Below are 16,081 nucleotides of genomic sequence, written 5' to 3'. Positions count from 1 at the left end.
ATTTCAATATACATCGTTGCAAATTAAAATGCTTGTTAGATGGAGAGCTTTATGAAGATTCACCACCTATGGCCCATTTTGAACACTCTACCCAAGGCGCCCGGCTAGAAAATTTATTAGGCACTAATCTACACTGTTTTGAGTCTGGGGAAGAAGCAGAGGTAATACCATATTTCTTTGGGAGAGGATGCAGCTCTACTATAGATTATGTTGTAATATCAGCCCCTTTATACCAATATATGCGGGAAGTTAGGGCAGCCAGAACCGGTTTTAGTGACCATAATTCCATTATTGCTGAATCTAAAGGTCTTATGGTCTTTTGGGGTGCGGAGTTAAAAACTTCCGCTAATGGGGATTTTCGACCCTCGGACCAGGATCGGAAAATAAGATGGAAGAAAATTGTCCCCGAACTCTTTTTAGCAGAGTTATACGCAGAGGGCAGAGAGAACATTGAGCAATGCCTTATTGAACATAGTGAACCCACAGAAGTACTAGAGGCCTATGATAAACTGACTAAGCTAATTGGTAAAAAGTTAACCGGTAAGAGGATCCAGGCAGGCACTAAAGAGGTTAAGTGGTTTAACACCGACTGCTCTAGAGCCCACAAAGCCCTTATGGTTGCATTGAAAAGCTTACCTAGAGATCCCGACCTAATTAAAACCCGAAGGAAAGCATATGATTCAGCCTTAAAAGTAAGGAAGGCTGCTTTAAGGGATCGGGCATGGGAGGACCTTACACAGGCGAGTGCACAAGCTGATAGTACAAAATTCTCGATGGTAGTAAATAGCTCTTTTTTTAAAGCTAATAACAATACAAGAATATAGTGTGTAATTCCAGCCGACCGGTGGGTTAGTCACTTCGAACAGATTTATGCAGAGGTTGTCACTGAACAAACTGGTCCTCCATGGGAACCGAGTGCCTTACCACTCACTTTAAGTTTTGAGGTAAAAGAAGTTCAAAAAGCGATTGAGGATATGTCTGCATGAAAAGCCCCTGGGCCCGATGGAATACCTGTGGACTTCTATAAGTCAGACTCGGGCACATGGGTGAAAATTTTAACCGGGGTGTTCAATGCTGCTATAAGGATAGCCCAGCCCCATTCATGGTCAATGGCGGTAATTTTGCCAATCTACAAAAAAGGTGCTAGGGATGATCCGGTCTGTTATCGTCCAATTTCTTTGTTGGACTCTGCAGCGAAAATAATGGGTAAAGTAATCTTAGATCGCCTAAGCACCTGGTTGGAAGAAAAGGATGTATTGTCAGAATTACAATTTGGTTTTCGTAAGGGAAGAGGTACAGTGGAACAATGTATGAACTTACTCATGATTACTAGCATATATACCCTAGCCAAAAAAGGACGTATGTTTTTTGGCTTTTGTGGATTTGACGTCCGCTTTTGACAGGGTAAACAGGACTAAGTTATGGCAATTGTTGCTGGAAATAAGGATGGATAGGAATTTAGTATGTGTCCTGCACTGGTCCCATCTTAATTTGTCCGCCTTTGAAAGGTATAACGAGAATGGCTCCCTAACCAATGCTTGGAAGGTAAAAAGAGGAGTGAGGCAGGGGTGCATTCTTGCACCAGTTTATTCACACTATATATAAATAAGTTGGGAGCAGTGCTATCTAACTCATGTTTAGACATCCCTAGAGTAGGTTCCAAATCGATTCCAGTACTTTAATATGTAGATGATGCAGTTTTACTTGCCAGGACCCTGATCGCTTTGAAATCTTTTATCTTTTATGGTAGCTTTTGACCTTGCAGTTAATTTGACTAAATCTCACATAATGTCACTTGGTAACTTAAAACAACAGAAAAAATCCCTTCCATGTAAAGGAGGAGTGCTAACCAGAATTTCAACATACCCATATTTGGGTGTGTTATTCAATGAAAATGGCACTTTGGTAGCACAGCGTGTGCTAAAGAAAAATACTTTGGCAAGAGCAGCTGGAGCTTCACTGGATTTTGCTAGAAAATTAGGGTGCAAACCCATACAACCATTTCTGAAAATTTACAATGAGAAATGTGTCGCTATGACAGTGTATGGTAGTGTGTTATGGGGTTACAAGGATTGTAAGGAACTCCAAGGAGTCGAAAATAAATATCTACGTAAACTCTTAGCTGCTCCTTCTAGCACTCCAGCATATGTTATGGTACGTGAGGAATTAAGGCAGGGCTACATAACAGATGAATTTGCTGTAGCACCCCTGATATGGTGGCTACAAATTTGGTCTAGAGATAAGCCAAACCTAAACTAAACTATTCTGGAGGACTGCATGATGTTAGACAGAGTTGCAGATATTCCCTGGGTAAAATATGTCTCCCAGCAGCTTTCTGCTCTCGGGCAACCGGAAGAAAGCTGCATCCTGAAGCTGTAAAAATTATAAAAACACAATTTTTAACGAGGAAACAATTAGATAGGGAAACAAATGAACTGAAGAAACCTACATGTTGATATTTTATTATTATAAGTCCTGGAATTTTAACTCAACCTTTTTGGTCTTTTGTTAATACTCTGCATCATCAATTTCTTTTATCGAGATTTAGATTTAATTGTATCCACTGGCTCCTAACTGTACCTGAGGGTTTTTCGAAGCCAGGTATCCTGCAACCATGTGCATGTGATAATTTTTCTGATCAAGACCTGTTGCACTTTATGTTTTTTTGTGATTTTTATACTGAGTTGCGAGCTAAATACCACTTTTAAGAGATTGCAATTTTGCACAAGTAAGATCAGCATTGATCTATTTACAAATGCTTTCTTCCCTGCTCGTATGTTACGGCCTTGCACGCTTTTTATCAGGGCAATCCGTAAAAGAAACAATCTGGTGTGCTAACTATAATGTTTTGGGCTATTCGAATATGCTTCTTTTAATGTGAATGTATTTTAATTGAGTTTTCAACTTTCATCTGTGTTGTAGTTTTAACCCAAAATATGAATGTGTCCCTTTTTTGTAAAATACTTTTATGGCCAGAACGTGGCCGAATAAAGTTTTAATTGACTTGAAGAGGAGAAATTATCTTCTCAGAATAAAATGGCAAGAAATAGAGTCACTGAGCAACCGAAACAAAGTTTTGTACAAAGATGTTGTAAAATTTGTATATGTAGTGTTATATTAGTAGTACTAATATGGTTAATTTTAACAGTAGTAGTGCCTTTATTTATGGTAACAAATAAGAAGAATGACACGGTTACTGATGAGAATACAGCCACATTTAAAGAGATAGGGTAGTGTTACAAGCAATGGATGAGACAAGTTTCCATTACACAGTAATAGATAATGACACTTCATTAAACGTTTTCACAAAGTTATTATTTCAATATATAGATACAATAGAGATTAGTGATTGCTATGTTTGTATGAAATTACCAGCGTCAGTATCAGAAGGAGTAACATATCACCACATACCATTAACATATGGCATATCATGTAGTGTATTAGCAAGTCTGTTTTACTCAACTAGGAAGTTACAGTATTATTATTCAAACTTAGATGTAGTATTTTCAGAACTTCCTAGTCGAAGTAACATGAATCCAGTATCTAGTGCTCAGAGTGCACAGTTCATGGGTGAATTCTTCCTGACAATTAAGTCCAAAGATTTAGTTAAAGCACACAAGAGTAACTTAACTTGTACATTACTAGAAGAAGAAAAAGTATTTTTGAATTTAGTTGAAGAAAGAAGGCAGGACTTCCAAAAGAAAGCTGCTGAACAGAAAACCCATGTACCAACATGGGCTGAAAGGGAGGGAATTTATACGGCTGGCAAGGCTCATGCTGCGATGTCCCTGGACTATGTAAAGAAAGGGAAGACCTGCGTTCGTAGATTAAAGACAGATTATAATAATGTATTTATTGGTTCCAGTGACTGTGAACATAACTTCCTCATTTTGGGAGGTTTGGGACTAAAAGGGGGAACCGATCCAGTATTTCCTGGAATTTACTATGTGTGTGGTAATAATGCTAATTATAAGCTACCTGCACAATGGTACGGCAGCTGTTACCTGGGGATGGTATTTCCTAAAATGTATCATATTAAAAGAATCACTGGAAACAATGAAAACACTAATGGACTAACACGAAGGAAGAGGGCTAGTTTTTCTGAAATAATAGGTGATATATTTGGTGCACTGATACCTTCAGTGGGAGTCATACTAAATTCACGTAGAATTTGTCAATTGTCAACAGTAGTTGATCGTCTTTCGACGGATACAGCTGGGGGGTTCTTGATGATTAATACAGAAATGTTTGCAATTAGATCAATGGTTTTGCAAAATCTTCTTGCTCTTGACATCTTATTAGCAAAAGAGGGCGGAGTCTGTGGAATGTTAAAGGTCCAACATTGTTGCACTTAAATTCCGGACAAAAGTAAAGAAATTAGAGGGTACATAAAGAATATTACAAAATTTCATGAAAGTTTGAAACCACTGGAGGTTGATAGTAGTTGGGAAAGACTAACAAAAACTATAACTTCAATAGGGACTTGGTTTACTAATATAGGAAAAGGTCTTTTAGGTCAAATAATTCCGCCCTTAGTTGGTGTAACAGTAGTTGTATTTACAATAATGGTTTGGTGGAGATGCTGTAGAAGAAGAAGAAAATATGAAATAAACGAAAAGGGAAGGAAAAGAAAGAGGGAAAACGAAGAAATAGAATTAGAAGAAATGAAAGGCAAAATCTATAAAAGATGAGAGATTTTGAAAGCAAAGGGGAAAATGGAAAAGTGAAGGAGGAAATAGAACTTGAGGAATACTGAAGGCTGCCATCTGTTTTGGGATGGGTATTTTATGATGGCACAAAATGCCATCAGAGAGGGGATTGATGGAGCAAGGACTCGTTTGTAAGAGACTTGCTTGTACTCAATTCTCTCGTCTAACTTAATAACATGAAATACTAATTGTGTCTTGTGACTAATCATCACGCATTTCATAAATATAAAAGGTGGAGAAGCTTGCCTATGTGTTTACTAACCATTAATACGGATAGCGGACTAATCGTGGCTGTAACAGGGAAAATCTTTACTGCGCATGCGTCAATTGCATCTACGCACTGTGACGTCTAACGGTTTGGAGGGAATTTCCTGTGCATAAGCAGAACGCATTAATATGGCGTCTTTAAGACCTGCATGCATGGCACCTGCTTTGCTGTTTAGAAAATGCTTTATTTTACTAAAAGCTAATGCGGGGAAAGCACTAATAAAAAAAGGGAAATAGAGTAGAGGTAGGTGGTATACAGTGAAACCATTTATTTGTGAAATTAATATTTTCTCTCTTTGACCTTTTCATTAGTTCGTATTCGGGCCTTTTTGCCATGACTCGAGTGTTCTGAGTGAGAGTTGTCTGCGCATGTCCAACCGAGGTGCACCCACAAGGATGACACCATGTTTGAATCACAGCCAAGGCCAGAGACTGCTAAACCCTGGGAAACCAAACGTCAAGAGTTCTACCATAAAAGTTATATGGACATTGTTGATAATTTGTTGCAGATATGAATAAAATGGGAAAATAAAATTGAATATAAATTGAGGGGATGGATTTATGAACAAGGACAACTTGATTGAAATACAATACCAACATGGTGAGATGCCCTAACGCCGCTTGCCTGTCCAATTAGATCTCGTACTTTTTCAATATTGCAACTTTAGGGGGTGGTACATGAATCCCAAAAGGTATAATTGGGGTAGTTAGTTAGTTAGAAGTGTGGGTGTGATCGAGAATGTGAGGATGCTGTTAGCCAGAGATGCTGTCGGAGTGATGCTGATGAAGAATCGATTACCTTAAGAAATTGATTAGAAAGAAGATCGCAGAAGAATCTCGAGGAGGAAGAGAGTGTCAGAGAGGGGTGCGACTAGTTGTTGGTTCTAGAGAGGTCACCTATCCTGTTCTGATTCCTATCCTGAAGCCTTTTTTGCCTATCCTGTCCCAGGGGACCCTTACCAGCTCTTTGGCCGGGGAGATGGTCTTCACACCATCTTGGGTAATATTGAATTTGTATATTTCTGATGTACTGCTCTCTCTATTCTCCCCATTCTGACCAAAAGTCATTTGCATTGAATCTGGGAGTGTGTTTGATTAATTGAATTTCCCTTCCTTGATTGTGGTGTGCATTTGAGATGGTTCACTCACAGTTAAAATGTAGATAAAGGTTTAAAAGACTTCTCATGTCTGTGTTTATTTCACATATAAAATCAGAAGTAAAGTTAAGGTTACGTGCATCTTCACCCCTGTGCGAGGTAGATGCCCTACCAGGTTTTCGAGGGTGGAAATTGACTGGTATTGAATACCTTGGGGATGTCTGGAAGGGTGACTATCCCCTTCCCTTCGAAGCCCTCCAGCAAGAATACAGCCTCAATCAGACACAACACTACCACTACCTGAGGCTGGTCCACGCGCTGCGTATACATGTCCACAATAGCACCTCTGTTCCAGAGTACTCCCAACTGGTAGACAGAGTGCTTCTGCATCCTATTCCCGAAAAACCAACATCCACAATTTATCGTAAGCTAATCAACAATATGCTGGACCCACTGATGACCCTTCGCGACACATGGGAGAAAGACCTGGGGCCCCGGCCTAGACGAGGAAGAGTGGCAGGAGGCGATTCAGAGTCCCAGAGAAATAGCGATGCGCCCTCGCTTTCGACTAGTCCAACTCAAAATATTACACAGCATATACTACCCTCACACCAGCCTTTACTCATTGGGCAAGATCACAGATGCTAGATGTGCCAGGGGATGTCGGGGGGAGGGTACCTTCATACATATCCTCTGGGATTGTCCTGAGATTGTCCACTGCTGGCACAGGGTTGTAGAGGTCATGCCACGGGTGGTGGGTGTGATAGTTCCCCTTGACGCTAAGTGGTTACTACTGATGATTAAAATGAACGCTGACTGGTCCAGACACCAGGGCTTGTGGTTGGCTCTTGCGGCAGGGGTGGCTAAACAAAACATTGCCAGAAAGTGGGGGGCGCCTCTGCCTCCGACACTGGAGGAGTGGAAGCAGGACCTGGATTGGTGCCAACGCACAGAAAAAACAGTGTACAAAAGTAGGGGAGCCGCCAAGAAATGGGGCAAAATCTGGACGTCTTGGCGGAAATACAGAGGATGGACTTAAGACCATGATCCATGTAGGTGATGTTGTATGCCGCCCATGCTTTTATGAAGTGTGTTCTCGTTGCACAGTGGTGTCTTATTGTTGCGTAACCTGGAGTAAGATTTTTGTGTCTGCAATGTTCCTGAGCTTTGTTAATAAAAAGATTAAAAAAAGAAAATATAATGTGTCAAATTCATGAACATTTGAATCGTGAAGTATAGAAAATGAAAACTTATGAATACACAAGCATGGGAAAGATCATCTATTACTGTTTGTATGGTTCATATAAACAGCAAAAAAGTTATAGAAAAATAAATAAACAAATCAGAACAAAAAGGTGCAATTATGACCAACGCAAAATTATGAAAAGCGAAGAAGCTTTTCTGAGCTAATGAAACGTTACTATTGAAATGAGTAAATGTTATATTTAAAACTGTTAATTTGACACTTTTTGAAATTAGCGTTACTATTAGGGCTAATGTTAACACGGGTAAAAGATAGGGAGTGCAAGTGTGGTTTTATTTAATGGAAAATAATGCTACATTTAAATGTATTTTAGTTAGCATAACCAGGTTTCAGTTGAAATGATCAGGCCTAGTCAGCCTGCATTGTGACATTCATTTTACAGTGACAAATAATTATGCTTTTAGATTACATGAACAAGTTTCCTATGTGGATGTTACTCTTTTGTGTCTTTCCATTTCAGAAAATAAGCAAAATAGAATAAAATTCATGGTGCTGTTTAAAATAAATAAATACATTTAGATAAAGGTTTATAAAAGACTTCTCGTGTCTGTGTTTATTTCACATATAAAATCAGAAGGAAAGTCAAGGTTATGTGCATCGTCACCATCAACTAGTTCCAACTAATTTGGTCCACTGACCAAGTGGAAAGAACGAAGGGGCATATTATCAAGGACGGCGTTAAAATTATCGCTGCTTTAGCGGCAGAAAACTGCCGTTAAAGCGGCGATAATGGGCACAATAATATGCCCTGGAGAATTCCAATAGAAGCCCAGGTTCACACCAGAACCTGGGCTTCTATTGGAATTCTCTGCGGCATATTATCAAGCCCATTATCGCCATTTTTATCGGCAGTTTCCTGCCGCTAAAGCGGCGATAATTTTAACGCCGTCCTTGATAATATGCCTCTTATTGATCAGTTAAAGGTTAGTTAAGATAAACTAATCTTGAAGAATCATCAATTTTATAAAACTTTGAACTCCAGCGGCCTTGCCAGATGTTGTATGTGTACATTTTGATGGGCCCAGATGAATATATCGTAGTGGAGTATCTGTTGTTGGCGAACCGCTGGATCACTATCACCTGTCACCTTCACTGTTTCGCCCCACTGACTATCAACGGGGTGAATGCACTATTGCAGGCAATCAAGTCAGGCTCTCCAACTGACCCCTTCCCTCCAAACATCATCCATGGGGTCTCAAGCAAAGTCATTACTATACTCGCCCCCCTCCTGAACAATGTTATGAATACGGGTGTCTTTCCAACGTCTTGGAAAAAAGCATGCATCAGACCTATTCTAAAGAAACCCTCCCTGGACCCTCTCGAAGTTACAAATTACTGCCTGATTGCATGTCTGCCCTTATCAGCAAAAGTTCTGGAAAAAGCCATTAACTTAGAGCTCATGGAATACTTAGACACCAATAATCTTCTCCATCCAACACAACATAGCTTTCGCTCCAGCTACTCCACAGAGTCTGCCTTATCCATGGTTACTGAGGAAATTTGCCAGAAAATTGATAAGGGGGGCAGGGCCATCCTAATCCTACTCGACCTATCAGTCGCGTTCGATAGGGTAAACCATACCGAACTTAAGCGACGGCTGGAGGCAGTGGGAAATGGGGGCTCTGCGCTCACCCTTCTTACCTCCTTTCTCTCAGCCAGAGAACAGAGGGTGTGCTGGGATACCCCAGAATCAGGACATTTCTATCTTCCTGGGGAAGTCCCACAAGGGTCCGCCCTTTCTCCTACTCTGTTCAACATATATGTTACTCTGCTAGCCAAGCTCATTGGGAACGACGGCTTCTCACTTGTATCATATGCGGACGATACCCAAATTATTATCTCAATTTCAACGATGACCAACTCGGTAGCAGACAGATTTCACAGCTGTCTAAGCCACATCATGAAATGGATGCATAAGAATTACCTCAAATTGAATACCAACAAGACCGAGGTCATAGAATTTGGGAAGGGCCCCCCTTTCAGGTCCCAATCCTGGTGGCCAGCATTGGCTGGACCCTGTCTGACCCCAAAGTGAGAAACCTTGGTTTCCTGTATGACATCAGACTTAATTTCTCAGCTCAGATTAACCAGTTTACATCTGCTTGCTATTTTCTTTTAAAGGTGCTGCGTAAAATCCTGCCTTTTTTACCTATGGACCTGAGGAAAATAGTTGTTGTGGCCCTTGTTCTCTCCCGCATAGGCTATTGTAATGCCCTTTATCTAGGCATTGACAAACGCCAGTTCTCGAAACTTCAATCTTTACAGAATGCAGCGGCGCGCACTTTGCTAAGCATTCCTAAATATGGTCATATATCTGGTTCCCTTAGAACACCACATTGCCTCGCCGTCAAACAGAGAACAGAATTCAAAGCACTCTGCCTGGTCCACAAAGCCCTTTAGAGGGGTGGGCCTACTGATTACCAAAAACTATTTCAATGGCACGCCCCCGTCGAAGCTTAAGATCGGCCAATAAAGCTCTGGCCCATGTTCCCAGAGTGAACAAAACCAGATGGGGAGGCAGATGCATTTCTTTCATGGCACCCGACTCTAGAACAAACTTCCTCTCAACATCTGGTTAATTCCATCTAAATCCAAGTTCAGGAAACAGGCTGAAACCTGGCTTTTTCCCTCCTTATAGCTTTCAAGCGTTTCCCTGACTCTCACCCTCTGCTCTTTTTTGCTTCACCCAGCACCAAGACGCCTCAGCATTCGTGCGCTTTAAAAGTCTTTACTTACTCACTTACCCTCTCTGCCCTTTGTATCAGGGAGCCGCGGACTCCTGCTCATGCCGTCGGGCTGACGAGGCCGACTTTATCCACATGGTATAGTCATGCCCCCTGCTGGCCCCTTACTGGGTCACGGTGACAGAGGTCCTTTCTGAGGACATAGGCACTACACGATACATAGATGGCCTTCAGTACCTCTTGGGGATAATTTTACGTACAGCTGTGAGTAAGGCTACCAACAAATTCCTTGACTTAGCTTTGGTCTGGGCTAAGCGCAGAAGAGCAATGTGTTGGAAATCTATGTTGTCCCCACCCATTAAATGATTGCTTTCTCACCTGCACGCTGGCATTATGGCGGAACAGCAACACATATTGCAGGAGCCAGCCGACCGCCTTCGTCTCACCCCCCAAACTGGCAGAGATATCTGGAGGTGGTGGAGGCCCCGCAAAAGCGAGCCTCCTCCTGAATTCATGCATGGCACTAGCCACATTAAAGGACCAGTGGGCATATTTACTAGGACGGCGATAAATAAACGCAAAGCGCGCTTAGCGCTTGTTTATTTATCGCAGGAATTTATCGCCCTGGTAACGCGTGTAGGAGAATAGGGTCTGCAATCCTATGATCACCCAGATTTTTTGCTTTTGCTTCATTGGTTTACGACTTTCTCCGGCTGTGGGCCTGCCAATCAGACCCACAGCCTAGCTGTTCTCTCTCGAAATTAACACACATGTACGTTAGGTGCATCCACTAATTGGAACTGGGCCACCTTGTCAGTCCCTGTCTCAGCATACCACAGGTATCCAGGGCATCGGTGTACCCAGGGCCTACCAGGGGCTGAAGCATGTATTATGCCACCCCTGGAATGGCCGCCCAAATCTGACACAACTGGCTGCACGACAGCTGGGGCCACGTGGTGTAATCACCCGTTGCTGTAGGTGTAGTATTCCTACACCTAAACCCTAAAAATGGACACATGGATTCCTATCAGTCACTCCTATAGCAGGCCTTATCAATCCTGAAGGCAGAGTGCAGGGAATCATGTGGGACGGTGCTCTGGCGCGAGCTGAGCCCGTCGACGGCTTGCGGAACCAAGCCCTAATAGCCGTTCCATGGTGACGCGGGCCAACTACTTTTAAGGCATTATAATCCTTGCGGTTATCTGCTAACTTTGGCATCGCATCACCTATACATGTCGAGTAAGGTGTCATACGAATGGGAATACGAACCCCTCGCCAGTCCTGGTGACGGGGTTAGCATTCCCCCCTTTTAGAGGGACACGACATGGAAGTAACCTTGAACCCCGGTTAAAGTTGACTCAAGCCTCAGCATCACAAAATGGATGCTGCCACCAGACACAAGTCTGACCTCCTGCTGCTGGGGGACCTTCCAGCAAGGGGAGCTTGGACAAAGGGTTTCCTGTCGAGGGCGGTGTTAGCACCGTCCCAGACAGGGTTTGTGTATCCCAGGTAGGCAGGGCTGAAAGGAAGGTGACTGCAAGTGACACCCCGGTGCTCACTGTGCATAGCCCGGCTCAAACCAGTTTCGGGGGCACACCAGCCCCTGAGCTGGCGCGAAGCCGGACAAAGGATAGGGGTGTAACCACCCCCCTCCTGGCTCCACCCATAGGTAGAACCTAGTCACGGGCCAGCCCCTTTCTCTTAGAATAAAGGTAGGAGCGAGTCCCCTTCCCAAATTGGATAATCAGATAATCGGATAACTCCGAATCACGAACTACTTTCCACGAAAGGAACTCTTGACTATTTCTGAAGACTCTCCCTTGTGGCTAAGGAGTAGCCACCCTGCACCAGCAGGCACCACCTAAGCGCTTGCGGTTTGCTGTAAGTCTCTCCTACCGATCAAGACTGCCCAGCTCGACGAGACCCGAGTCCCTGCCATCTCTGACCTTTTACCTCCCTCATCAGCTCAGCTGAGAGTCGTAGGTGTGACGAGACCTGCGGGACCGGTTATCTTCAGAACCTGCACGACGCTTATCTAGCACGCCCACCGAGGGACCCTCGAGTGAGTGCACCTAGGGTTTGAGAAGCCCTAACCCTGAGCAGCTCCAGCATCGAAGTCTGCCTCCCCAGCATCCCCGAGATCTGCGTGGGGGCCCTTCCGCTCCTTGTTCTTCACCGCGTTGTTCGACCACTTGCTGACCGGCTTGTGGCCCTCTTCACGACGCACCACGATTGTTCATCACTAGTCTGGTTGCTCCAGACTGGCTCTTGCTCCCCTTCCACAGAGGAGTACCACGGACCCTCCTGGTCCACTCCCGACACCATCTTGACTCCCCCGCCTGGGTGGTCACTGCCAAGATCCGCTGCCCCTTCCTGGGCCCAGCATCATCGACAGCAGACACCTTCGTGGGACAGCTCGCCCTCCATCCAGGTCGCCGCCGCGCCTCCTGGTCCGAGGAACAGCCGAGTCCGACGTCACCCACTCACCTGGTCGAGGTGACTTCAGCCGGTACCCTCCTGGTACCCACACGATCGCTGGCTAGCGGTTGAGAACTGAGTCCCCTCTGCTTTCAGGTTTTCCTTCACCACCGATCCAGGCTTGGATCGCTCTGAACATCGTCACTGGTCGCCTGCCAGCAACTTCTTCTTTCAGGCTCCTGAGACTACACGAGGACTCCCGACATCTTGACGAACTTCACGCAGCCGCAGCCTCCGGGCTAGGTAACTCGAGCATCTCGGTGCTCCATCGCAGGTTCGCTCTACAAGTGTCCAGTTCCTTTTTCGTTTAGTCCCACTGATCGGATCACTCCGGAATCAGTATCTCCAGACTCTAACCATTCGCATTTCACTGTTAGTGTAGATGGTTTCTCGTGCCCCTCGGGCATTTGTGTAAATTGTGCAACTGAAGTATTTTCCTAAGAGTTTTGTAGTGTGCTTAGCTCCCTGACTCATAAAGAGCCAGGGTAGTCTTGTCATAAATAAATATCCTTTTATTTTCATAACAACTTGTGTGGTGTCCTTTCACTTGGTGTTCAAGGGGTATATGTGATGGTAAACAGCTGGCTTAACACGCCCTCTAGAGTTTAGCCTAAGACTGCTCGTATCCACGCTACTAGGATAGCTGGTCTACAAGGTTGACTTACAACCAATCATCAATAAGGGTCGTTTGGAATGATACACAGTGATCACTAGAATAGTGAGCACTACATATCAGGCCAACTTCTCACATTGGTGAGCAGCGGTTGGGATTTGAGCTTGCTGTTGTTTTACCACACACGTATCCTAAGAATATCGCAGTGAAAGATCACATAAGTACCCAGGTACATATAACTTAACTTAGAATACTCCGAGTTCTACTGAACCGGCTGTTGTAGTGTAACAGGGCTTAGCACACCCTGACTACAACTCTTAGCGAGGGATCAGTAGGTAAACCCATAGTGTAGGTAGGTGCAACACTTACACCTCACTAGAAAAGCATGTCGGTCCACGGAGAGTCTGCAGGGACTCCCTTAGTGGTCAGTGACCCTCCACAGGTCGTGTCACGATATGCAACTCTTAGCTTCAAGGAGATGAGACAACTGTGTGCCTCCCGGAAGCTAAACCAGGGTTCTAACCCTACCATCGCAATACTGATAGGTCTCTTAGAGGCGTACGATGCTAGGAGGTCCTCTAACCCAGGTCCCCCCAGTGCAGATGGGAACATGCCCCCCTTAGAGGGAACCCTCGGTGACCCAGACCTCGACCTCCACACAGAGGAGGAGGACGAGGACGAGTTATCGGGAGACGAGGCAGACAAAGGTCCAGTGGTAGTCGGCAGGCTTACAAGGACCAACTTAAGCAGGCATGAGAATGGAACTGGGGGAGCCCCGAGCCCACGCTCAAGCAGGCTTAACCTTGGGAACGGACGAGCTAGGTCTCTCTCCAGAGGCTCTGGCAGATCGGTTCATACACATGTCTCTCAGGCCCCTTCTCAGAGAGGAATGACTTCCCCTCAGAGGAGGGAGCATGAAGCGAAGATGCGGGAGGTCAATCTGAGGATCGAGCGGGAAGAACTTGCCCTCGCCAAAGAAAGACTTGCCTTAGCCCGAGAGCAGAAATTAAGTGGGTTAGATCCCACTGGTGGCAGCGTTCTCAATAGAGAGAAAGACAGGGGTATAGACACTAGACACCTGAGTAAAATAGTGCCCCCCTTTAAACAAGGGGACGACATCCACAAGTGGATAACTGCCTTGGAGAGTGTGGAAATATGGATTTTTCTGGTCAGTTATGTCCCCTATCTTGGACCCCAACGGTTCTATGTGCATGTCACAAGTACATGTATGTTCCCTCCAGTTCCAGTTATGAAGACGCAAACACATGTGCGTCCACCGTCAACATGTCCTCTGTCAGATCCGCCATGAATAGGCCGGATATTCCATTCCTAAGTACGAAAGGCCACCGGCTTTATATGGTTCACTTATGCCATTTTACAGTCCAGGCAAGTAGGCCCAGATTTCTGTCATCAAACTCTTTTTTGCTTTCTGCCTCTGAAAACTCCAGTTCGAGCCTGCATCTGTGACCATGAACTTTGTCTCATTCTCTGCGCGGCTCACGAAGCCTGACATCAGCCTATTCTCTGCCAAGAACTGTATTTCACCTTCGAATTATCTGCTTCCCCCTCAGCCGATGCATTCCTGCCTAGTAGTTTAAGTAAACATTCTTCCAGTTACCAAGCAAAAGGCCCGGCTTCTCTGCCCTCATGCAAGTAATTCATAGTCCTGTTACCATGGAATATTTCTACCCCCTCGCATTTAGTGTAGACACTTAGACGCTTGTACACACACGCACAGTCAGTATAGAATAGATTCTGTCCGAGAGTCCTTCTTTTATGGATAACATAGTTCTTTAAACATAGGATGTTAGATATGATTTGGGACTAGGTTGACTTGACCCCCCAGACTTCTTGTCTCCACATGTAGAGCTAAATGTCAAATCCCCTTCACCCCCTAGTTACACGTCAATTACACGTCATACTGCTGCGCGCATCTATGCCAAGTATTATCTTATAGATCCACCTATAGGTGACATCATAACCAATTATGTTCCTTTTTACTCCTTGTTCCACCCATTTTCGGTTACGCAGACAACTCGTCATTTTCCTTATCAATTGTTACGCCTATTGCATTCGCTTCATTGTAATGTATGTACTATAAAAGTCATTTCATGTCAATAATGTATGTACTTCACTTCCTGAACCTCCGTGGTGATGGAACTTGGAGCATCCGATTATAATCGATTATTGGAATAAAGCCCATTCCGAACCTCTAATACCACGGATTCTGCCTCTCATTTTACTGAGCTATTTTATTATGTTTCTGTATCAAATTCAGTCCTGGTAAAGGAAAATTATTTACCACATGAATGGCGCCCGAATAGGGACACTTTCTCATCTCACGCGCCGGCGGTGAGTTGCAGGCCCGGTCTCCTGCCACAGCTGGACGGACAATAACGCGTACCAGCAGGATTTCCTGTATCTCCCTCCGGTCAAGCGGGGGCGACTGAGACTGCGATCAACACCCAGACGAGGCGGTGAGAAGTGCGAAGTATCCCGACCAGAGCCTAGCTGAGAGAGCAAGATCCGAGGTATACAGAGACCCACCAGTTCGAAGTCAAGTCCAGTGTCCGACGAGTCGAGTCGAGTCCAGTCCGGTTCAAGTTCAAGTTACCGAGGCCTTCCGTTTCCGAAGCTACCCGGTGAGTACCATTGCTGGGGAGGCATTTCTGACGTGCACATAGGTTGTGCCGGTCAAGACGGGTTTGGGTACACAAATCCGGTCTGCACTGTTTTAGCAGTGTATCTGTACTGTTTAGCAGTATATCAAGTATTCCGAAGTATCTAGTTATTGTCAAGAACTAAGCTTGGTGATTAGTTATGCAGACGATCATCATTGTTGTTTCAAGTTAAAGGTTTAATGTTTAATGTTTAATGTGTTTAAAAAACGTCCTGCATATTGTGGTATGAATGATTGTTCATTATCGTGTTAATTGTATTAAGTCTGTTCAAATTCAAGTATCAGGTCA

The 16,081-nt window shown here is 44.3% G+C and overlaps 1 protein-coding gene across 1 annotated transcript in view; it reads right to left on the bottom strand.

Annotated features, from left to right (window-relative positions):
* Positions 1 to 2,283: 2,283 nt before the first annotated feature.
* LOC146811595 (vomeronasal type-2 receptor 1-like) overlaps positions 2,284 to 16,081 on the bottom strand; it is a 57,169-nt gene continuing 43,371 nt past the window's right edge. Inside the window, exon 4 of the mRNA XM_085615076.1 lies at positions 2,284 to 2,373. Coding sequence (XP_085471202.1) covers positions 2,284 to 2,373 — 90 coding nt within the window. The remainder of the gene's footprint in view (positions 2,374 to 16,081) is intronic.

This window comes from Triturus cristatus, chromosome 7 (genome assembly GCF_964204655.1).
Source record: "Triturus cristatus chromosome 7, aTriCri1.1, whole genome shotgun sequence".
In the NCBI taxonomy this organism is placed as follows: Eukaryota; Metazoa; Chordata; class Amphibia; order Caudata; family Salamandridae; genus Triturus; species Triturus cristatus.
Note: the sequence above shows the minus strand (reverse complement) of the source record. Positions and strands in the feature narration are given on the sequence as shown.